The sequence below is a fragment of the Octopus sinensis genome, linkage group LG17, assembly GCF_006345805.1.
Source record: "Octopus sinensis linkage group LG17, ASM634580v1, whole genome shotgun sequence".
Classification (NCBI taxonomy): domain Eukaryota; kingdom Metazoa; phylum Mollusca; class Cephalopoda; order Octopoda; family Octopodidae; genus Octopus; species Octopus sinensis.
In genome coordinates, this window is record NC_043013.1 from 46,222,915 (window position 1) to 46,247,186 (window position 24,272).

Sequence of the window (24,272 nt, forward strand, 5' to 3'; positions counted from 1 at the left end):
GCATAAGAGCTGTTCGTTCTACGATTCTATTTCAGAATTCATTTCACAAATTAACCCACTAACTTACAATGTATGTAACCCACTGTTCCTTAGGTATCTCAGACGAGAAGCAATCCATTCCTTTGAGCAATGTGATTCTAGTATAATTCTAAATGCATTTGTTACAATCGACTAAAAGAACTGACATAATTCTCAGTTTGAAAGTAAATATTAAGTCCCAATATTTGAAGTGAAAGAGTGAAATTTATTTTGGCTCTCCATGCTGCCAGAGATAGAAATATAAAGGTTCTAAATAAGATTAAAAGAATCAATTCTTTTAAGTAAACAATATTTAAATATCAAAAATGTGTAGCTAAAAATATCTATGCACCCATAAAAGTATCATTAGATACATTTTTCATATATGTATGCATACATACTACACACACATACATACACGCACACGCACACACACACACACACCACACACACACACACATATGTATGTGTAAACAGGCACACATTAAATCATAATTTTTTTTTCATTGTTCTACAAATTTATTTTCAGATAAATTAATAATATCCTCGAAGAAAGCTATTAAAAAGTTTACTCAATTCTTTTGTCATGATAATCAATATCTCCAAAGGCAAGTTTTCATATATGTAAAGGATTATTTTAGAAATAATCAATGATTTGCAATGAGTTAGACATGAAAAAAGTTAATCTAATTTGAAATGTGTAACAAAAATAAAGTCTCTAGATGAAAAAGTCTCATCTTTGAAATACTTGGGGAATATAAAATAATCAAGCAAGACAAATATGTCAAGGATGATTTTTAATTCTTTACATTTAGTGAGGAATATCAATATGTTAAGAAGTATTGTTGTGTGTAATCTGTATTTTGGTAATATAGTGTAAGGTAGAGTTAGAATTAGATGGAAATTAGTGAGAAACAAGTTAGGTTGCCGAAAAGCGAAAGGGTGGATTTCATATGTCAATGATGTGAAGAAGTTAATCAATCAGACAAGATGAAAGTAGTATGTTGGCTTTATACAGAGTGAGAGGAAGAGAGAAAGAGAGAGAAATCGTACACCAAACAGAATTAATGAACAGAAATGAATCTCAGACAAAGGCTAATATACAAAGAAATGAAGAGAACAAGATATATGTATTCAAGAATGAGTGCTTTACATTTTTTTTTTCCCACATCAAGGAAACGGGGATGAAATCACAGACACGTAGCACTGACCTCTTGCCAAAATGAGACAAAGTGAAGGAAGAAACTGAAATCATCTGAGTGTTACATAGAGATCACGACAGCCCTGTGATTAAATTTGTGAATTCTAATTAAAGCGTTTAGCCTTTTGTCAGCCGTTAACTGGACCAGAAATTTTGAGAAGTTTATTGGAATTGATAATGAGAAGCTGGCAAGTATTAGTAGCTAAGTGGGTAGAGGATCCAGATCGTGTGTAGAGAACTATCAGAAAATATCGCACCATTGGAATGTGCCCTAAGACGGACATTAAAACATTGGTGCAACTTACCTGTGGGTAGGGTAGGGGAATAAAATTTGAAGAGACAGTAATAGACAGGTAGACAGATAAATGGATGGATGGGTGGGTGGCTTTGGAGAAAGAGAGAAGAGGATTTGGTGAGTGAAATGTGAAGTGACTAAAGACTAATAGTATGATAGTGTTACTCTTAATTGACAAATAAACGATTCGGGGCATAATCAAACAAACTTAGAATCATCATTATCAGTTTTAACAGTTACAAAGATGGACAGCGATAACAAAGAGATTACTAAGTAGTGACAAAGTTTCTTAGCTTTGAACCAGGCAATCGTTTCATTGATCAGTGATGACAATCTGTAACTGTTAACTGTAGCGTTAACTGGCTAACATATTCAATACAGACAAGTTGAAGGTTAAAAGCTTAACGAGGAAGTACACCACATGTAAGAGATTTCTCAATGAAGACTATTGTAGAACAACAACAGAACAACAGCTAACAACGGCTACAACAACCACAACAGGTGACAACACTGAAGACAGACTTAACTTAGATATTCACCATAACTAAACGACAGATTAATGCTAATTAATATCAATTATAACTTGAACTAAGGAGAAGAAAGAAACTCAATTCTCTCATTTTGATTTTGGAAAATGGATTTCTAGAATTTATGGAGACATTACTGAAATATAAATCCGTAACGTGATCCAATATAGTTCTGCCTTTCGTTAAGACAGCAGAGTGTGATTAGAGAGGGATTTTGGTAACTATTTCTACCAAGTCAAAAAAATGCTTAGAAGTTTCCTCATTGGCTCAAGGCACTTGGGTTTAAAATTAATGTACTGAAAAAGTAGTGGGCTATTACAGTTCTGTTATAGGGTTATTACTAGATTATTAGAGGGTCATCATGGAGAGATCACTGGACTATTACTGGGATATTACTAATGGCCTGTTTCCCCAAAATGGACATATACCCAAACATTATTATTGCGTAAGTGTATGTATATAATATTTGAAACGATGCAGGAAAAATATGAAATGATACGAAAGAGAATCATAAATACAGATTCTCTATTATGTGTCATTTGTGTCTGTAAAATGGTTCAAAAAGTGTTTTATGTTTAACCCTCAGACAAACTCCAACCTGATTTCATTCTACGATAATTATATATATACATATATGAGATATGAATATGTACGTGTATATGTCTGTATGTGTGTGTCTGTTTGTGTGTGTGTGTGTATATATATATATATGTATATATGTACATATATATACATATATATATGTGTATATATATATATATATATATATGAGATATGAATATGTACATGTATATGTCTGTATGTGTGTGTCTATTTGTATGTGTGTGTGTGTATATATATATATACATATATATATATATACATATATATATATATATATATATATATATATACCTATACATATATATATGAGATATGAGATATGAATATGTACATGTATATATATCTGTATGTGTGTGTCTATGTGTGTGTATGTGTGTGTATATATATATATATATGTATATATATATGTTGTGGAGAAGATTTAGATCTTCAAAATGGAGAGATATTCTTGCATTTATTTCAAAGTTAAATTGTAGGATTCAATTTAACACAAAACACCGTTTATATTTGGAAAAAAAATGAACAAATACAAAACACTTAGCACAAAACTAGCCATATGCCATTGCATTAAAAGAGAGTATTTCATGCGTTGAATAGTGAAGATTTAAAAATATAATGAGTGTAACCTGTTGCAGTTGATGGACGGACTTTCGACTGCCCACAGCTGTTTGGAATTACTGCAAAGACAAAAATAAAACCCAAGAACGGATTTAGAATTCAAGTTTACACATTATAACTGTAATGGGTTTTGGAGAATCCAGTCAAAAATATGTCCGTCCACTACTGCTGGCTGGCACCCAATCACATATTAATGGCTTGAGATGAAAGAAACTTAAAGTGAAAATATCTTGAATAAGGATAGAATTACAAATTTATATTTACAATGGAAAGAAAATAACCGCAGAAATCAACATTGATTGGAAGATTTTAGGCAAGAAGGGGGATAAAAAAAACAAAGAAAAATTAAGGCAGTAATCAAAAGATGGAAACTAAACGATAGATAAGTGGAGAGGAGACTTTATGAAAGTGTAAAATAAATGATAGAAAGCCAGAAGGTATTTAAATATCTAAGCAATCATTCACACAGGCTTGCAGTAATAATAGTCAAGTGTCACAATGAGAAAATACGGTATAGTCACAGAGGTAAAATGGTGATCAGTTAAGGTGTAATCTTATTACTATTTTTTTTTTTTTTATTTTTTTTTTTTTTTTTTTTTTTTTTTTTTTTTTTAGTAATTATTAAATCTGAAAATAATTGGAAATTAAAACAGAAAATAATGAAATAAAAGTCAGGCAAGGTAATTTTGCATCTGTTGCCAGTGTAACAATATTAATTGTCAAAATGAAAGTTGCGAGTAACGTTGAGTATGGAATGTGTCTGTTATACTGTAATACTGAATATATCTAAAGATTGTAATGAACCCTATACATTACAAAGAGATGTAGACATCTTCCATTTAAATGAAATATCTTCATGGACAGCCCGACATGCCAATATCTTCACTAGCACATCCTTAACCCTTTTGTTACCAAGCCGACTGGAACCACTTCTGGCTCTGTTGTACAAATGTCTTGTTTCCATAAATTTTGAATTAAAATCTTCCACCAAACCTTAGCCACAATTAATGTTCCTAACACTAGCTGAATGATAACTAAGTTATTTTACTAAATTCTTTGTTATATTTAAAATTAATTGAAAGAAACAGAGAATCTCAACAGAAATATGGTAACAAAAAAGGTTAAAATATATAATAGAGAAACAATTCTTAACCCTTTTGATACTAACCTGGCTGAAACCAGCTCTGGCTCTGTAGTATAAATGTCTTGTTTTCTTAAGTTGTAAATTAAAATCTTCCACCAAACCTTAGTCACAATTTATGTTCCTAACACTAGCTGAATGATAACTAAGTTATTTTACTAAATTCTTTGCTATATTTAAAATTAACTGAAAGAAACACAGAGCATCTCAAAATAAATACGGTAACAAAAGGGCTAACTGAGGTGAATGCCTTCAATCCTTTCTTATCCCAGCATATTTTACTGTCTGATCCAATATATATATATATATAACGAAAATGTAGCACAGCAGGACAAAAATGGAATTTATGTAAAAACAGAACACGAAGACACACACACTGATGGTGACAATCTCAACCCCTCATCGGTCACTAACCAAACACCATCACAGTATTAACACATGTTCAGTTTGCTAGTGTTAGCAACACAAGCCGCTGGTGTATATGTTTGTACACATGACAAATAAAGAAGCACAGGAGAAAAAAAAAAAAGAGAGAGACATGTACAATAATAAGAAAAAGATGGGGTCTGAAGACTGAATGGTAAACACAACAAGTGACTAGGAAAAATGTCTATAACAAAAGATTCAAATAGGCAAAGACAGGAGCGATAACCAAAACAACAACAATATATATATATATACATAGAAATATTTGTTTGTATAGATAGAATGTGTTTTGACTGAGCAACAAAAGGAAGACAGGTTGTGTCGAGTAACTCTGACAAGTCCCGTAATTCTGGCTCAAGAAGTTTTCAGCTCAACTTCCATAAATTTGACTGAGTTGCCAGTTCTTACAGTAATCAACAGCATCAGCCCTATGCCAATTGTTTACAGCTGGTTACACTGAACGAGTTTAAGGCGGTGAGCTTGGCAGAAACGTTAGCACGCCGGGCGAAATGCTTAGCGGTATTTCGTCTGCTGCTACGTTCTGAGTACAAATTCCGCCGAGGTCGACTTTGCCTTTCATCCTTTCGGGGTCGATTAAATAAGTACCAGTTACGAACTGGGGTCGATATAATCGACTTAATCCGTTTGTCTGTCCTTGTTTGTCCTCTCTGTGTTTAGCCCCTTGTGGGTAGTAAATAAATAGGTTTGGCCAATCACAATCTGTTAACTTCCTCTCTGGTTTGGCTTCTTATATACTGATTTGACTATAAACACTCTCACTCATATATACATGTTACGGGGCCACATAGATCTTCATGGAACCATGGAAAATGCAAATGCTTTCAGTGGGACAAGCACTTATAGTACACCAGGTCTCAGGCTTTACCACTACATATGTGTAAATGTATGTGAGTGAGTGGGTGTGGGTGTATGTGGGTGAGATTATCTACAACGAATTCCATGTTAATGCACAGTGGTCCCAGTTGCTATTACTTGAAATATCGCGGAAATAGTGAGTAGAGACGGTGGAATGGTAAGGCAAATTAATGAAATGACTACTTTACTTTCCCAACATTCAGACAAATCCCTTTGCAAACGAAAAAATAAATCCCATAAAAACAAACACAATCATGCCTACACAAACACACACACATATGCATTAATATGCACAAACATGGGATCTTTTCGGTTTCAACGGCAGCTTTTAACATAATTTCTAGGTAACTAAAAAATTTTAAACTTCGTATACTGGTAGAATGTGTTTATAAAACATTTTTTTCTGTTGGCTTTATTGATAAAATTCTATAGTTTGTAAGATATTTGTCGTTGTTTTTCTTCAATTTCTGCAATTTCAACCAATCAGTGACGTCTATTGAGGTAAAAAAAAACATTCTGTGCCATATGAATATGTCCCTCGTTTAAGAAACAGATTGGGTTTATTTACATTTGTGAAGAAAAAAAAGATACTCTTCCCCCCAGCCCTAACCCTAACCTTAAAACAGATTGAAATGCAATAGATCGATACTAGGGTCATAATTATGGGTGACAATTTCATATGACACCGCTAGAAAAAAACTGCCGTTCAGACCGAAAAGATCCCAAACATGAATAATACACACTGCTGTGATCTTAAGAAGTATTGTGATGGTCGAGTGCTCTCCCTTACTTAAGATGGCTATCAAACTGCAGCATTATTTCTTGAATCAAGTCTTTGGTATATAGAACCCTTACTGTTATTTTTTACGGCGGCTTATTCAATGAACCAAACATAGAAAGAGTTTTATGACCCAAAAAGACCCAATACAAATTTCCATTTCAAAATTCAAACACTAATTACATTGTTTTAAATATTTTCTAGTCAGCATCACTGATCCTGACAGACTACACAACTGTAAACTCCATGGATGTCTGATAAATTAGCAGGGTGTCCTAAATTGGTCAAAGGATATTTGGCATTAAAACTAGTGAGTGAGGTTCTTGCTAAACATTAACACATAATCTCTATAGAACAGCCAAATAAATCTTCGAATCAATTTCATCAAGTCTTAAACCCTTTAGCATTTAATCTGGACATATCCTGGCCAAATATTCTATCATCATCATCATTGTTCGACCATGGTTGAGACAATGGAATTTACTATGCTACGCCAGACTTCACGGTCCATCATAGCATTATGGAGGTCCTGTTGCTGGATGCCTGTATCCCTGGAGATTACACCAGAGTAGGAGAGTGTGCGCCCTCTGGTATTGCGAGTAGATGGTGTCCAGAGGAGAAGAGGAGAAATTACCTCGTTTTTTGCTCTACAACAATGTCCAGCAAACTGGACTCTCCTACCTTTCACAAGAGATGACACAGGTGGTAGTTTCCCATATATTTGCACTTTGGTTGGATGACGCTTCCACGGGAGATTTTGAGCTCTCATAAGGAGGCGAGTGTAGGTTCCATCCAACAGCCTCTCAAGCTCCTTGAACAAATATTCTAACTGTTCTATGCCTAAACTGGCCAGATTTGGCTTTTCACACCTATTCTACAATGCCATTCAAAAAATAAATGATCACAATATTGAACAGTGAAACTGCAAGCCAATGCCTGATTAATTCAAAACACTGTGAATAAATAAGCATTTTACAGGACAGAATAATCCGAATGCTTAGGGATTAAAGACTGTAACTTCAAGGCAATGCTGTCTGAATCCTATTAAAAACACAACAAAAAATAAACAAAAACTAAAGACATTGATAATGGATGCTTCTCTTTCTGTAATAATGCATGGAGGTGCATGGCTTAGTGGTTAGGGCATTGAACTTCTGATCATAAGATAATGGTTTCAACTCCTGGACAAGGCAATGCACTGTGTTCTTGAGCAAGACACTTCATTTCATGTTGCTCCAGTCCACTCAGCTGGCAAAAATGAATAATCCTGTGACAGACCCGTGTTCCATTCAAGGAGGAATATATATGCCAGGGAAATAGGAAACCAGCCCTGTGCTCCTTATGGAGTAACGTAGACTGACCAATATAAGCAATCTAAGGTTAATTAGAAATAAAATACTGGACCAGAAACAACAGTACATGTTTGAACATCAGACTCAGCTCTAAAGAATTATAAGTTGGATACCCATGTAGAAATATTCTTTTCTGCTCTAGGCACAAAGCCTGAAATTTTTGGGGAGTGGGGGCCAGTTGTTTAGATCGACCCCATTACACAATTGGTACTTAATTTATCGACCCTGAAAGGATGAAAGGCAAAGTCGACCTTGGTGGAATATCCCTGTAGAAATATTCTTTTCTGCTCTAGGCACAAGGCCCGAAATTTTGGGGGAGGTGGGGGCCAGTCAGTTAGATTGACCTCAGTACTTAACTGGTACTCAATTTATCGACTCCAAAAGGATAAAAGGCAAAGTTGATCTCAGCGGTATTTGAACTCAGAATGTAAAGACAGACGAAAAATACCGCTAAGCATTTCGCCTGGTGTGCTAATGTTTTTGCCAGTTCGCTGCCTAATCCCTGTAGAAATATTACAACTGTAATATTTCAGAAGAGAAGACTGAGAAGGAAGCTATTTTTAGCAGCTGCTTACCAAAATTTTTCTTTATTGTGGTGAGGATATAGACATGACCACAAAAAAAGTGTCCAAGTAAGAAATGTCACATGTTAAAAATGCAAAGAAGGAAAACCATTTTCCACTAGTGTGTAAGTCATGGAATGAACCTGCAGGATATCATATAAACAAGGTAATAAAACCTTAATTCCTTCATCTCTGAGTCATTTGGACATTTTTTTTTTTTTTTTGCTTTGTGCACTCTTTGATGTGATTAACATTCAATTAATTCAAGTTTTAATTGACAGTATAAGCAGTGACAGTTTATCCAAGCTAAATAATGCTAAACAGAAGAATTTAGTCCATAAAACCATTCAGTAGTAATGTTGCAATGACCGCAACATAGCTTTGTTTGTGAATTCCAGTAATATGTTCAAACATCACTCACTTAGTCTTTGCTTGGATGTAATATGCAGAAAGTGTAACAAGCCTCGGCCATCTCCAGGGGCATTTCAATTTAATGATCCTGAAACCCCTCTAGTGTTGTAAAGTCTTGCTTACCTGAAGATTCCCCCCTGTTACACTTTCCACTGATTTCACTCAGGTCACCAAACCTTTTGCTACATGAGCTCAAAAGTATTGTGTAATTGATTGCAAATTCATCACACAAGGAATGAACTAAATTTTCAAAGGTGTTTAGAGAACCGAGTAACTCACCATGGGGAACTCATTATACTAAAAAAGAAAAGCTCCCACAATCTACAAGCCATACCTAATTATTAATTTCTGAACCCCTATCAACAACCTTTTTTATGCTTTTCCAGTACCTGTTATTGATGAGTTAATCCATATTATGTCTCAACATTTAGATTTTATCAATGTTGATATGAAACATGTCTGTTATGAACAGCAACTAAGGATTATAGACTGTCCTTATATGATTTTTACAAGCCTTAGGACAATAGTTTAAATATACTAAAATCCATTTAACCTTATGAATGTTGTGGCATATTTTCAACAAGTGATGAACCAAATAATTGCATAAAATAACATCGAACCTACATGCTCCTATTTAGATGACTTTATAGTATGAAGTAACTCTATAGAAGATCATAACAGAAATATTAACACATTGCTGTTACTTGTAAAAGATTTGGATACTACTTCTAGGTAAAACAAGTGCCAATTTTCTTGGTTATTGCATTCAAGATGACAAAATAATGTCTGATCCTAACACGTGGCTTCCTCTTAAAATCTTTACACCTAAAAGAAGTGGTATATTTTCTGACAAACTAAGATGCTAAACTGACTGTACCACTTTTCCTATTCCTCAAGAAACTTGTTACTGCTTTCAAACAAATTGAAATTGTGCATTATTTACATTATTTACATTATTTACATTCAACGGATATTTATCCTCATCTTGTTCTTTGTTAACACAGTGTTTCGGCTGGTATACCCTCCAGCCTTCTTCAGGTGTTTTGGAGAAATTTCGAACCTGGGTTCTCATTCCTAAGGTATTTTTTGATATTGTTATTACTATTATTGTTCAGGTCACTGCTTGGAATCGGACTCAGGATTCCAAGTTTGATTCCAAGCAGTGACCTGAACAACAACAACAACAACAATAATAATAATAAATAATGTACATAATTCGTCATCTCTTAAATATAGAACTAAATTAAAATTGCTACAGAAATGTCTTGTTTCCATGCTTGTGACAGCTCTGCTCCATTTACAGTTAGGACCAACACAACAAATAATGTTCCTGTTACAACATTACCACAAAGAAAGTAACTTGTTGCCTTCTCTGGTACCCTGAACAAAAGTGAATTACAGCAGCCTCCTCTTGATCAGGAAGCTGCTACAGTTGTTGAGTGTTTGGGCAAATGGCAATGCTCCCTCCTAAGAGAAACTGAACTACTGGTGCGTAATGACAAGGGTGTCATTGTTCAGAAAAGTAATGGAATCTTACTGCATGATTTGTAACAATGTCTGACATCTCAAGATGAAGTAGTTAAACTTACAGAGTCAAACTATCAATTGCTGACTCAGTATCTTATCTCAAAATCACACACTTTTAGATCTAATCCTTCATTCCATGACAATACTGTTTCTCAAGCTGGGAATTCTTTAATTAACAATCAAAGTGATATTATTGTACCAAGTCCTGCTCAACCTGTCTCACCAACTGATGGACTTCATCATTAAAACAAAAAGATTAATTTTCTGACTTTAATAATCTATATTTAATCATATAAACGGAAAACGTAGGTTCAGGCTGCGGTTGCATTAATGTCGTTAACTTAAACTAAATTTACAATCCCAGGGGTTATCTATTTATCTGCCTATTTTGACTGTGATTTCTGATTCCCTTTAACAATGGAAATTAGAAATCTGATTGGCAAGTTGTCTCCCTTACTTAGGCTGGCCGTTTTACTTGTATCATCATCAGTCAATATATTTATTACTTCCTACATGATAATCACGTAAAAATACACACACATATGCTATATAATACAGCTTTCTTCACAGCTAAATTTGTTGCCCAGTTTTCTGATGCATGTGTAATATTAACGGCATCATCATCATCAACCGTCATAACTCACATTCAAAGAAAGATTTTGAGAGTGGAACACAATGAACTTTCATAAATAGTTCTCACACTTGAAGTGTTCCTGACAAATGGATGTTTCAACCAGTTCACTGCCTAAATATTTCAACTAATTATGAAAATTACGAAGAATTAGGAAGGATTTAGTAGTATAATTAAAGTTTGTCCTTATTAATTTGGTGTTTTGAAAATAAAAAGGAGGTTCTAACATAGAATTATGACGAGGGATAGATAGATAGACAGACACACGGACAGATAGATAGATAGATAGATAGATAGATAGATAGATAGATAGATAGATAGATAGATAGATAGGTACATATATATTAACCTTAGTAATTCGATAGTCTTTACTTTGTCGTAGCTATATAAAACTTCTATGAATATTGGCTGTGTGGTAAGTAGCTTGCTTACCAACCACATGGTTTGGGTTCAGTCCCACTGCGTGGCACTTTGAGCAAGTGTCTTCTACTATGGATTTGGGTCGACCAAAGCCTTGTGAGTGGATTTGGTAGACGGAAACTGAAAGAAGCCCGTCGTATATATATATATATGTGTGTGTGTTTGTGTGTCTGTGATTGTCCCCCCAACATCGCTTGACAACCGATGCTGGTGTGTTTACGTCCCCGTAACTTAGCGGTTCGGCAAAAGAGAAACCGATAGAATAAGTAGTAAGGCTTACAAAGAATAAATCCTGGGGCCGATTTGCTCGACTAAAAGCGGTGCTCCAGCATGGCCGCAGTCAAATGACTGAAACAAGTAAAAGAGTATATGTGTGTGCATGTGTATGTGTGTGCGCGCGTGTGTTTTATTCACACATTCAAATGTAAATATGAATAAAATGTATTTTGACTGGATTTTCTGAGAGAATTGTCTCGGATAACGAGATAAAATATTGAATATATAATTACATTATTACAATAAGATTGTGTAAAGTTAATATAGGCTTAGGAGTAAGCTGGGTATAGTGGCGATAAAAGTTTTCCTATCACTCAATAATAAAAAGAAATTCATCTGTCTTTATCAAATTGTCTCAGGAAGGAGAGAAAATATTATAGAAATATTTATATTTATAATAATAATAATAATAATAATAATAATAATAGTAATAATAATAATAGTAATAGTAATAGTAGTAATAATAATAATAATAGTAATAGTAATAATAATAATAGTAATAGTAATAATAATAATAGTAATAGTAATAATAATAATATAATAGTAATAGTAATAATAATAATAATAATAATAATAATAATAATAATAATAGTAATAATAATAGTAATAGTAATAATAATAATAATAATAATAATGATAACAACAACAATAATAATAATATATAACAACAACAACAACGTTTTAAGGTAATGTTCCTGATAAAGAATAAAAAAATTAATATTTATAAATAGGATTTCACTAAAAATCGGAATTGCGCAGAAAATAGTGAGTGAATTAAATTGTGAAAAGTACACTACTGAATTACGTCCCTTCGACAGTATTCGCATGCATCTACGACTTGGCCAATTTGACAATCTGACATGCACCACCTACTCATGTGCTATGGGGTACTACAGGCATGCATCTAAGTGTATGCCATGGAAACAAGTGTCATGCACCTGTAAATGGATTGGTTTTAATCAAAGCAAACGTAGTAATACATCGTACAATGAATTTAGAGTAGTTTCTGGACATTGAAAGCGCAGGCATCAAATACAGGAGTCAAAATATTAAAAATTTTTTAAACTCTTAAATTTTACGCAAGAATACTTATATATATTTTTTTTTATAAATTAAAATTCATCGAATTAAAATTATCAAAATTGAAACTGAATCTAATTTGTCCCGATACACTTTGAAAGTATACAAGTATATATGAGGGTATATATGGGTAAAGTGTTTAAAGTACGACAAAGTATTTCGAGTTAAGTTGGAAACGAAAGCAGATGGAAAAATGATGAAAGTATTACCTGGAGTGACCTTTGGAATACTGATAACCACTCTCACGAACAACCTGCCTTGCTAATGGGAATAAATCTTCACGCCGGGTTAACAGTGCTGGTAAATGATGGCATAACTGAGCGGCAGCTTCATTTACAGAGATCTGCAAAAGGGATTACAAGAAGACAAAACTAAGTTCAAATCCTTTACTGTTGGTTTTTTTTTTTTTAATTGGCTAATTAAAATAACATTATTATATCCTTTTAAGGCAGCGAGCAGGAAGAATCTTCGGCACACCAAATTCAATGCTCAGTGGCATTTCGTCTGTCTTTACATTTAAACCCTTTAGCATTCGGATTACACCGTCAACTGTAATGCTTATTAATTCACATTGTTTGGAATTGATCATGTAATTATCTTGTAGCTTTGTTATCTCAATGATGTGATTGTATATTTTTTGGATGACATTGTAGGAGAGGTGTGAGGGATCAGATCTGGCCAGTTTGAATATAAAACAGCTAGAATATTTAGGCTGGATATGACCAGTTTAAATGCTGAAGGGTTAAGGTAGCAAGCTTGCAAAATCGTTAGCACACCAGGGGAAATGCAGTGGCATTCCACCATCTTTATGCTCTGAGTTCAAATGATGCTAGGGTTAATTTTGCCTTTTATCTTTTCAGGGTTGATAAAAATGAGATGAACACTGGGGCTGATATAATCGACTTAACCTGTCCCCCAAAAATTACTGTCCTTTACTATCATCATTGGAGTTATTAAACATTTATTTCTGTAGAATTGCAGCAGATACTTAAAAGCTAGGAAAGAACAAGGTACAGAATTTTATCATCTTAAGCCCTTAACCCTTTACCAGTCAGCTTATTCTGTCAAATGTGATGCTTATTTATTCACAGTATTTTGAATTAATCATGTATAATTTTGTAGCATCAAAATTTCAATGATGTGATTGTATATTTTTAGAATGACATTGTAGGGCAAGTGTGAAAGGCTAGATCTGGCAAGGTTAAGTATAAAATTGGTAGAATATTTGGGTTGGGTGCAGGTGGTTTAAATGCTAAAGGATTTTTGTATAAATCACTTCAATTACCAGTATTGTATGAATTATTGAACTTTGAAGGTTATAGATTTGTACCAATAGCTCAAAATCATTGATAAATAAAAAGGAATTAATTTAGAATTGAATCAAATGCCATTAGGAAATGTATAAGTTTCTAGATTGTAACGCAACTAGAAATATTTAGTGAGATGACTAAAAATCCTTTTTAAGGAAACTGTGTGAAGCGGGATGGGGAGATAAACAAACTTGCTTGTTTGTGAGAGAGACTTTGGTTTAGTTTAGCGCTTGTATAGCACAGATGTAAGATCTATATATTATCTGTGGTGAACCTTTCCATCATGCAAACAGGCAGTTTTTAAAAAATTTTTTCATTATTTATCAAGTATGTTCCAAGCCAGTCCCTTTTTGAAGGATACCACTTGTTGTTATTGTTTGGTGCTATGGCATTCCAGATAAAATAAATTTATAAATCTTATTTTCAAGCATAGCATAGGTTCAAATAACTGCACAAAGACACTCTTCTTGGCTTATAAGCTATGGTAGTAACTGAAGGAAATGTGTAATCTTAGATATGAAGGGTTTCACCAGATGTTTGGTGGGGGCTTAAACAATTAAAAGTATATTAAACCTAAAACAAAATATTGGTTTCAAATTTCGGCACAAGGCCAACAATTTCAGGGGAGGGTCTCTAAGCTGATTACATTGACCCCCAGTGTTTCACTGGTACTTATTTTATTGATTCTGAAAGGATAAAAGGCAATGTCGACCTCGTTGCAATTTGAACCCAGATTGTAAAAACAGATGAAATGCCACTAAGCATTTTGCCTGGTGTGCTAATGATTCTGCCAGCTTGTTGTCCTAACCTGAAACAAGATATTAAAACTGCCAAATGAGAGATATAATAATAATAATAATAATAATAATAATAATAATAATAATAATAAAAAACATTGTGTACAGTGCTCAGGTGCACTACAACTCATCTAAAGTGCATGTATAGTACATAGGGTAATGTACAGAGTCATGACATACGCATATGTGTATGAGTATGGAAGGGGGACAATCAGGTGTAGTTTCAGCGGATTTCGGAAAGCATGAGGGCCTTAAAGGATGCAGTGTCATGTCAGTCAACAACTGATGCAGGCAGTTTGTTCCATGCTTCAGCAACTCTGAGCGTGAAAAAATGTTTCCGAAAGTAATGGGAGCTGTGCTGTTTTCTGTATAGTGGGTGAAGAAAGAAGTGATTTATGCCTGGTGAGTAGTACTGCTATTTATCAATGGTCAACATGGTGGATTAAAAAAAACAAAAAAAACAAGTAGAATATAAAGAAATGTAACTAACATAGGGTTAAATGGGATTAATAGTGATTAACAAAGGATGATTGAAATTGAGAAACTGAATAAGAAGCCGAGAGATCCATCATCGAGACCAGAATTGATTAAGGGGAAATGAAGTCATCTTTTTTTTTGTTTTATCTAAGTAGTTCTAAATATAGATTACAAGGTAAATGGACAGGCATTTTGAATTATATACAACCATAAAAACCATGCCAAGACAGACCACACCGGTGCTGCTGCCACCTGAGAAGTACCCGGTTCACTCTGTAAAGTTGTTGAGGTTAGAAAGGGCATCCAGCTGTGATAACTGCGCCTAACAGACCTTGCTGATATTGGTGCCATGCCAAAAGCTCTCAGTCCACTCTGTAAATTAGTTGGCGTTACGAAGGGGATCCAACAAGAAAAAGCATGCCAAACAGACCTTGCTGGTGCTGGTACCACATAAGAAGCACACAGTCCACTCTGTAAAGTGGTTGGTGTTAGGAAGTCCAACCCATGCCAGCATGGAAGGCAGACGTTAAATGATGATGATGGTGATAATGATGATGATACACCTTGTCAAAGACATTGTTCATATTAAATACAATGCTTCAGTATATTGTTTTAAAATTTGAGATTAATTTTGAAAGATGCAGACCATAAATAGGTGTGTGTGTGTATAATATATATATATATATATATATAAATAGATAGATAGATTATATATATATATATAAATATATATATATAGATAGATAGATAAATAGATATATACATATATATATAAATAGATAGATAGATAGATTATATATATATAAATAGATAGATAGATAGATATATATATATATATATATATATATATATATATATATAGAGAGAGAGAGAGAGAGATAGATGGATTATATATATATATATATATATATATATAATATATATATATAGATATATATATATATATAATAAGCAGCAAAACTAAATATATAACAGTGAATATATATATTTATTAAGCAGCAAAATACCATACGTGTTTCTAGTAAAATACATTAATAATTACTAGACGAGTGATGGAAATAGATATTCAGAGTAAAGTTGACCATGGTGTAAGTGCTATTGCTACTGGAAAAAGCAGAATGAAAAGGAGTACTAAAAATATGTGTGTGGGAGAGAGGTGAAAGTGATTAGTACACACCTTAATCTGAAGATGATTAAATTAATGTTTAGTTGGAAAGAATGCTAAAGACAACTTTCAGTTACTTTTCTGAGCAGTGTTAACGAACGATCCATTAATAATTCATTAACAAATAACAATTAAAAATGTTGTTTCGCAAATAATTTAGACCTCAGATCAATGCAGTTTCTAATTAGTTTTTTTTTTTTTCAAATGTGAAAACCTACATTACAGAGAAATGGGGAAAAAAATGAAATCTTAACTATTTTTAGAAAGTAAGTAAATATCAAAAAAGAACAAAAAAAAATAATAATGGGGTCTTAGCCACGGATGTGACTTTTTGGTTAAGAAGTTTGCTTTCCAACCAAGAGGTTGCAGGTTCAATTTCACTGCACAGAACCTGGAGCGAATGCCTTCTACTATAACTCTGGGCCGACCAAGACCTAGAGAGTGAACTTCATAGGCGGGAACTGAAAGGCTGTCATGCTTTGTGTATATACACACACACACACACACACAGAGTTACTAGGCAATGCTACGAATGTTGATGGTGGTACAAAAACAGTACCCAGTACACACTGTAAAATGGTTGGCATTAGGAAGTGCATCCAATTATAGAAACCGTGCCAAAGTAGACAATGGAGACACAACAGAGCTCTGTGGATCAGCATATACTGTCAAACAGTCCAACCCATGCCAGCATGGAAAACTGGTGTTAAATGATGGTGATGAAGATGATACTAATATATATATTCTAAAGAAGATTGTTTGTGTGAGGCCAAAACAAAGTGAGAAGGTACAAAGTAAACTAGATAGGGAAAACAAAAGAAAAAGTTGTAGACCCTTTCCCAACCCCCAGTTCTTCCAAATGTCCTGAAGAAGTGGTCTTCTTCACTCCGAAATATATAGATACGTGATACTGCAATTTGGTTTTCTTTTCTTTTCCTTTCGTAGTTTTCTTTGTACCTTCTTCTATTGGTCCAGCGTTACACAACTACATTTTTTTAAAGTTATAACCTCACAATGCTTCACCTAATAAATATATATATATGCTTATGTGTGTATGAATGTGTGTGTGTGTGTGTGTGTCTGTGTGTGTAAGTATATATTTTTTTCTCTCCTTGTTTTTTCTGTGTCCCTTTCTGTAGAAGAGCATAGGCTCGAAATGTAAAAGACTTTTTCTATTTCTGAGCGTTATACTAATACATCTGTTTGTTTTGTACACCACCTGTCTTTTGCGTAAACTCTCCCAATATATATATATATATATATATATATATATATATATATCTGTATCTACCTATCTGTCAATTTATCTATATATGTTACAAAGACGAATTTATGGATTCATATTTGAACCCACACATGCTGTCTCAAGCATTACAGCTTCCATGATATACTGTATTGCATTCTTTTGTGAACCCACAACAAAAATACTTAAACAGTATATAAATTAAATGGTTCATAGAGAATAGCCTGTCAGAAAGCGTAAGCACTAGTCCAGGTATGGTATATAATGAAGAAATGCATACATGGATAATGGCATAGGTATGCCTCCTTATCACACGTGCGCGCGTACATACAAGTGTGTGTGTGTATATATTTCTTTACTGCCCACAAGGGGCTAAACACAGAGGGGACAAACAAGGACAGACATAGGTATTAAGTCGATTACATCGAGCCCAGTGCGAAACTGGTACTTTATTTAATCGACCCCGAAAGGATGAAAGGCAAAGTCGACCTCGGCGGAATTTGAACTCAGAACGTAACGGCAGACGAAATACCTATTTCTTTACTACCCACAAGGGGCTAAACACAGAAAGGATAAAAACAAGGACAGACAAACGGATTAAGTCGATTATATCGACCCCAGTGTGTAACTGGTACTTCATTTTATCGACCCCGAAAGGATGAAAGGCAAAGTCGACCTCGGCGGAATTTGAACTCAGAACGTAACGACAGACGAAATACCGCTAGGCGCAGGCATGACTGTGTGATTAAGAATTTCACTTTGCGACTTAATGAATTCTGGGGTTTGGTCCCTCTGTGTGACATCTTTAGCAAGTGTTTTCTACTACGGACCTGGACTGACCAATGTTTACTGAGTGACACCGGTAGGCAGAACCTGCAAGACCGCCGTGTCTGTCTATATGCGCGCGCGTGCGTCTGTTTTATATGTGCCGTTTCATAGACATCAATTAAAAAGAAAAGAAATGATATTTTACGACCTTTCTAACCCACCAAAACTCAGCAATTCGAAAAACAGATATCGATAACATAAACACTAGATTTTAAAATAATTACTAGTGTTGATATGTACTAAAAATCTTAATAAGGGGCTGATCTAACAAGGTCGCAATCCAATGAATGAACCAAGCAAAAATGTGTACGTATGTGTGTGTGTGTGTATGTGTGTGTCACTTAAGTGCACAGTAGACTATACACATATTTATATACGAATGTATGTACACACACACACATTACTCAATGCGCGCACACAATGTACAACACGTGTATAGACGCACACACACACACTCATACAGTCGTTAAAAACCAGAAGCCCGTTTGCCAATGTTAGGCCAGAAAAATTGATAGACTAAATTATTTCTTAGATGATGGTCTTGAATAGGCGACTAAGTAAAGAATAAGAATGTATGTGGGTTGTGTTTACTCGCAGACTTTCTGCAATCTTTAGATTATTCTGCACCAAATGATCTCTGTGATAAAACATCTAAAGTAGCAGGAAACACTACGATAATCAGTACAATTCGTTATTTTTGCAGTTTTTTCCCTTCTTTTATTGATTTTAAGAATTTGAAAGATTTGTCATATTTTATTCAATGCGTGACATTTCTAATCAAAATTAATTCATTAGAGAATTCTATCTTTAACTGAAAACAATAGCTAAGTACAATGTTTTTTCTTTTCTTTTTTGTTGTTGTTCATTACCTTTTCTTTTTCTCTATATCTTTATTTATTTTTTTATTTTTTTGCCAAATTTTATTTACGAACTTCCGAAAGAATGAAAATAGAGAATTTTTCCACTTTTTGTCGCCAGCAAATGGTAAGTGAGTAAAGGGACGTAACTCTGGATTATCACTGCTAAAAGTGACGACGGCCAACTAAATTGAAATGGCTCGGAAAAAGCACGATGTGCTTGTCCGCCTTAAATTGGCACCGTGGAATGATTAGGCTATTTTGAAATTACACACATATATATATGTATGTATGAATATATATATATAACGACATGAAGACAACAAAAGAATAATGTAATGTACATCTTATACCCCCTGTGCTTCAACTATTTAACCACCACCCCTCTCTCAACATATAAAAATGAATATTTAATCAACAGCATCAAAATAGATATTTTTACTTGGAGCAAATAATTTATTACAGTATTTTGTAAATAAATTAAATAATGACTAAGCAACAGCTAACCTACATCATTCTATCTAGCTATCTGTCTAAAACTGATTCTCTTAAACAAATAAACCAAACACTAAATGTTGATAAATAAACCACAAAAGAAAGGGGGAAAAAAAAAAATCTTATTGCAAACGTAAATAACTGAATTTTAAAATAAAAACAAACTAAAAAGCAACACGAAAAGCACCATATCACCAAAATGAAAAATGGATGTTTCTAGATAAAATTTGTAAGAAATATTGAGTATATAAATCTTTCTCTATTTTCTCAATGTTCTAGTTTTCTAAAGCAGTTGTCAACAATTTCCTGTAGGCAGATACATATACCAGAGAAGCCAGCAAACAAACAAACAAAATACGAAAAAATATAAATAAAATATAAAAATACTAAAAAAAAATAAATAAAAAAAACTGAATTTACACTGTAAATATTGAATCAAGATATTAACCTTACAAACTAATTCTTCAATTTTAATTTAAAATTTTATTTCTCTGAGCAATAAATTTAATAAAGTTTTAGGATCAATAATTTATCAATATGACTCACACCTCTTTCCTTTTTTTCTTTTTGCCATAATTAAGGATATATTCAAAGAAACTAAAGAGAACAGAGCCAGCTATGAACAACAAAATAATGAATACAGACAAAAAGAAAAAAAAAAAAAGGTGGGGAAGGCTTATGATATACATCATTTATGAAAACTAATGATTAACATGGGAATTTTTTAAAAAATTTTATATGAATCCTATTTTGACAAGTTATTTGTAATTTTCATTCACTTTCCATTTCCAATGAAATTCATTGGATTTTTTTCTAAGACAAAATAACACAGAGAAACATAAATGGAGAGAGAGAGAGAGAGAGAGAGCAAAAGAAAAGAAGCATAAATAAGGACACCTCTGATTAAAAAGCAGAAAAATAAACAAACAACAACAACAACAACAACAAAAAAAAACAACCTCCTAAAGTTTTTAAAAATTATTCTCTAAGTGACAGTGGAAACCAATAATTCAGTGTTCACAAATCAAACAAAAATTAAATTAATTTACAACAACTAGTGCCAATAGAAGAGGTGGGAACAGAAATAATATATAAATAAATGAAAAATAATAAATACACTGGAATTATAAAAACTATATATATATATATATATATATATATATAATATATATATACACACACACACACACGCATATGTATGTATGTATGTATGTATGTATTAAAAATGTTAAAAACAGAGTAAAAAGATGTTGAATATTTATAATATATATATATTGCTGCTAGTAAAAATTATTTAATTTGAATAGAATAAAAATGAATTTTTCAGTTGAAGCATAAAGCAGACATATTAAGAATTAGAAATGAATTGAGTAGAATTGCTCTTGATATTAAACACGAGAAAATCTCTTGACAAGAAGTGAAGAGGAGGGGGTAGCGTTCTAAGTTTTGCTGAATTTACAGCCTTGTAATTTCTTTGCTAGTATAAAAGATAGCTAAATAAGGAGAATGACATGATCAATTTAGCTCTTCTCAACCATGTGATACAGGCATAAATGACAAAGATATAGATGCGGAGAGGAAGTATTAATGTGAACAACACGTGACAGTAATAAAATATAGAAGTTAATTCAAGAGAGCAAACTTTAGTAAATCCCTTATAAATAGAATCCAGTGTGGAGAATTGCTAGAAATAGATGCTAAACTTAGTGAATAACCATCGCTGTCATCACCATCATGGACATTTTTTCGATGCATTAAAGACAGATTTTCTTTAAATTTGGTTTTATAAAAAGATGTTTATCTAAGAAGATTATAGTTTTCGTTGTGCATCTGCATGCATCAATGGCCTGGGAGATAACAATTGTTATCATCCTTTGTTTAAAAATAAAACTTCCTAGTTTGAATTCAGTAAAATATTATGTACAGAACTTGGAATGAGACACCTGATAACAATCGAGTGCCAGGCCATGCAAAACCTAAGTGGAAATGTGATGTAAATATGGGATTCGAGTTTTGGCACAAGGCCAGCAATTTTGGGGGATGGAGCAAGTTGATTACATCAACTCCAGTACTTGACTGGTACTTATTTTATCATCCAGAAAAAGGAAGAAGGGCAAAGTCGACCTCGGCGGAATTTGAACTCAGAACGTAACGACAGACGAAACACCTATTTCTTAATTACCCACAAGGGGCTAAACATAGAGGGGGCAAACAAGGACAGACATAGGTATTAAGTCGATAACATCGACCCCAGTGTGTAACTGGTACTTAATTTAGCGACCCCGAAAGGATGAAAGGCAAAGTCGACCTCGGCGGAATTTGAACTCAGAACGTAACGACAGACGAAACACCTATTTCTTAATTACCCACAAGGGGCTAAACATAGAGGGGGCAAACAAGGACAGACATAGGTATTAAGTCGATAACATCGACCCCAGTGTGTAACTGGTACTTAATTTAGCGACCCCGAAAGGATGAAAGGCAAAGTCGACCTCGGCGGAATTTGACTCAGAACGTAACGACAGACGAAACACCTATTTCTTAATTACCCACAAGGGGCTAAACATAGAGGGGGCAAACAAGGACAGACATAGGTATTAAGTCGATAACATCGACCCCAGTGTGTAACTGGTACTTAATTTATCGACCCCGAAAGGATGAAAGGCAAAGTCGACCTCGGCAGAATTTGAACTCACAACGTAACGGCAGCCGAAATACCGCTAAGCATTTCGCCCTACGTGCTAACGTTTCTGCCAGCTTGCCGCCTGGATGAAATACCACTAGGCATTTAATTCAGTATGTGAACAATTCTGCCAGCTTGCCACCTGATGTGATGTAAATATGGATTTCAAGTCGATAATTTTGACCCCAGTGCACAACTGGTACTTATTTTATTGACCCTGAAAGGATGAAAAGCAAAGTTGACCTCGGAGGAATTTGAACTCAGAGTGTAAAGACAGATAGAATGCCACTAAGCATTTTGTCTGGTGCAGTAATGATTCTGCCAACTTGCTGCCTTTTGAAGTGAAGTAAATATTAAGATAACATTTCATTTCTAGAGACGTGTTATGTAGACAGAAAATTTTTATTATTATTGAACAAATTCATCTTAGACATTTACACAAGTTTTCACATCAAACAGAAAACAATACCAGCATTATATATACAACATTTAATAGATGCAGACATTTCTGATTTGTTTTTAACACTATTTTCCATGTTTTTCTAGATGTCCTCCTGGATTGCCTAGGTTTACAAATTTTAAAATATGTGTAATTTGTTGAAGCAGATATTTACTGCTGAATTTTTTAACCAGCTGCACCGACCCTGCACAACCCCTGCAGGAGGGTTTCAATCTTATTCACTTCATCAACTCACTGTTTGTCACAATTTTACCATTTCTAAACTCTTAAACTTAACTAGGGACCATATGCTTTTCTCTATCTAAATTAACCCCGCTTTCATCTAACTAAAGGCCTCTGCCCTTCCACTTCCATAAGATCCTCATAATTAGGGAAGCAAATAATATCACTTAACCTTATCTAAATTTATTGGTTAAAAATATAGTTTTATCTACTCTCTTTTACTTTTTTACTTGTTTCAGTCATTTGACTGTGGCCATGCTGGAGCACCGCCTTTTAGTCGAGCAAATCGACCCTAGGACTTATTCGTTGTAAGCCCAGTACTTATTCTATCGGTCTCTTTTGCCGAACCGCTAAGTGACGGGGACGTAAACACACCGGCATCAATTGTCAAACAATGCTAGGGGGACAAACACAGACACACAAACATATACACATACACTTATATATATATACATATATACGACAGGCTTCTTTCAGTTTCCGTCTACCAAATCCACTCACAAGGCATTGGTCGGCCTGGGGCTATAGCAGAAGACACTTGCCCAAGATGCCACGCAATGGGACTGAACCCAGAACCATGTGGTTGGTTAGCAAGCTGACAATTGACATCAGTTTGCAGTTTAGCTTTAAATGCTCCAGTAATTAATGAGTTATTTCAATAATTGTTGCTATCAGTAGTATACTAGTTAAACAATGATTAGTATATGTAGTTTAGTTAGTACAGAATGAGATCAGTGTCTCGAGGTTTTGTAATGATGGCTCCTACCTCATGCAGTGACATTGGTTTATCATTTTTCCTTTTGGAGTCAAACCGTCCATAGATTGCAGCATACTTTCTTAATTCCTCCATTCTGTTTGGATCTTCAGGTGACATGTTCATTACCATCTGTAAGGAAAGTCAACAAATCTTATCAGTGGAAACAATCTACAAAAAAATGCACAGCTTAGCAAAACAACAAAAACTGACATACGTGCAGCAAGTATGGCTGCTA

The 24,272-nt window shown here is 34.0% G+C and overlaps 1 protein-coding gene across 10 annotated transcripts in view; it reads right to left on the reverse strand.

The window, feature by feature from the left end:
* LOC115220821 (NGFI-A-binding protein 1) overlaps window positions 1-24,272 on the reverse strand; it is a 256,324-nt gene that overhangs the window by 41,632 nt on the left and 190,420 nt on the right. For 8 of the 10 annotated variants that reach the window (XM_036510547.1, XM_036510548.1, XM_029790988.2 and 5 more), the window contains 3 exons: window positions 24,047-24,166; window positions 12,953-13,086; window positions 3,271-3,321 (listed from right to left, as the gene is read on the reverse strand). In XM_036510547.1, the coding sequence (XP_036366440.1) occupies window positions 3,271-3,321; window positions 12,953-13,086; window positions 24,047-24,166 (305 nt within the window). The remainder of the gene's footprint in view (window positions 1-3,270; window positions 3,322-12,952; window positions 13,087-24,046; window positions 24,167-24,272) is intronic. The other 2 variants (XM_029790995.2, XM_029790991.2) reach the window with 1 other exon arrangement.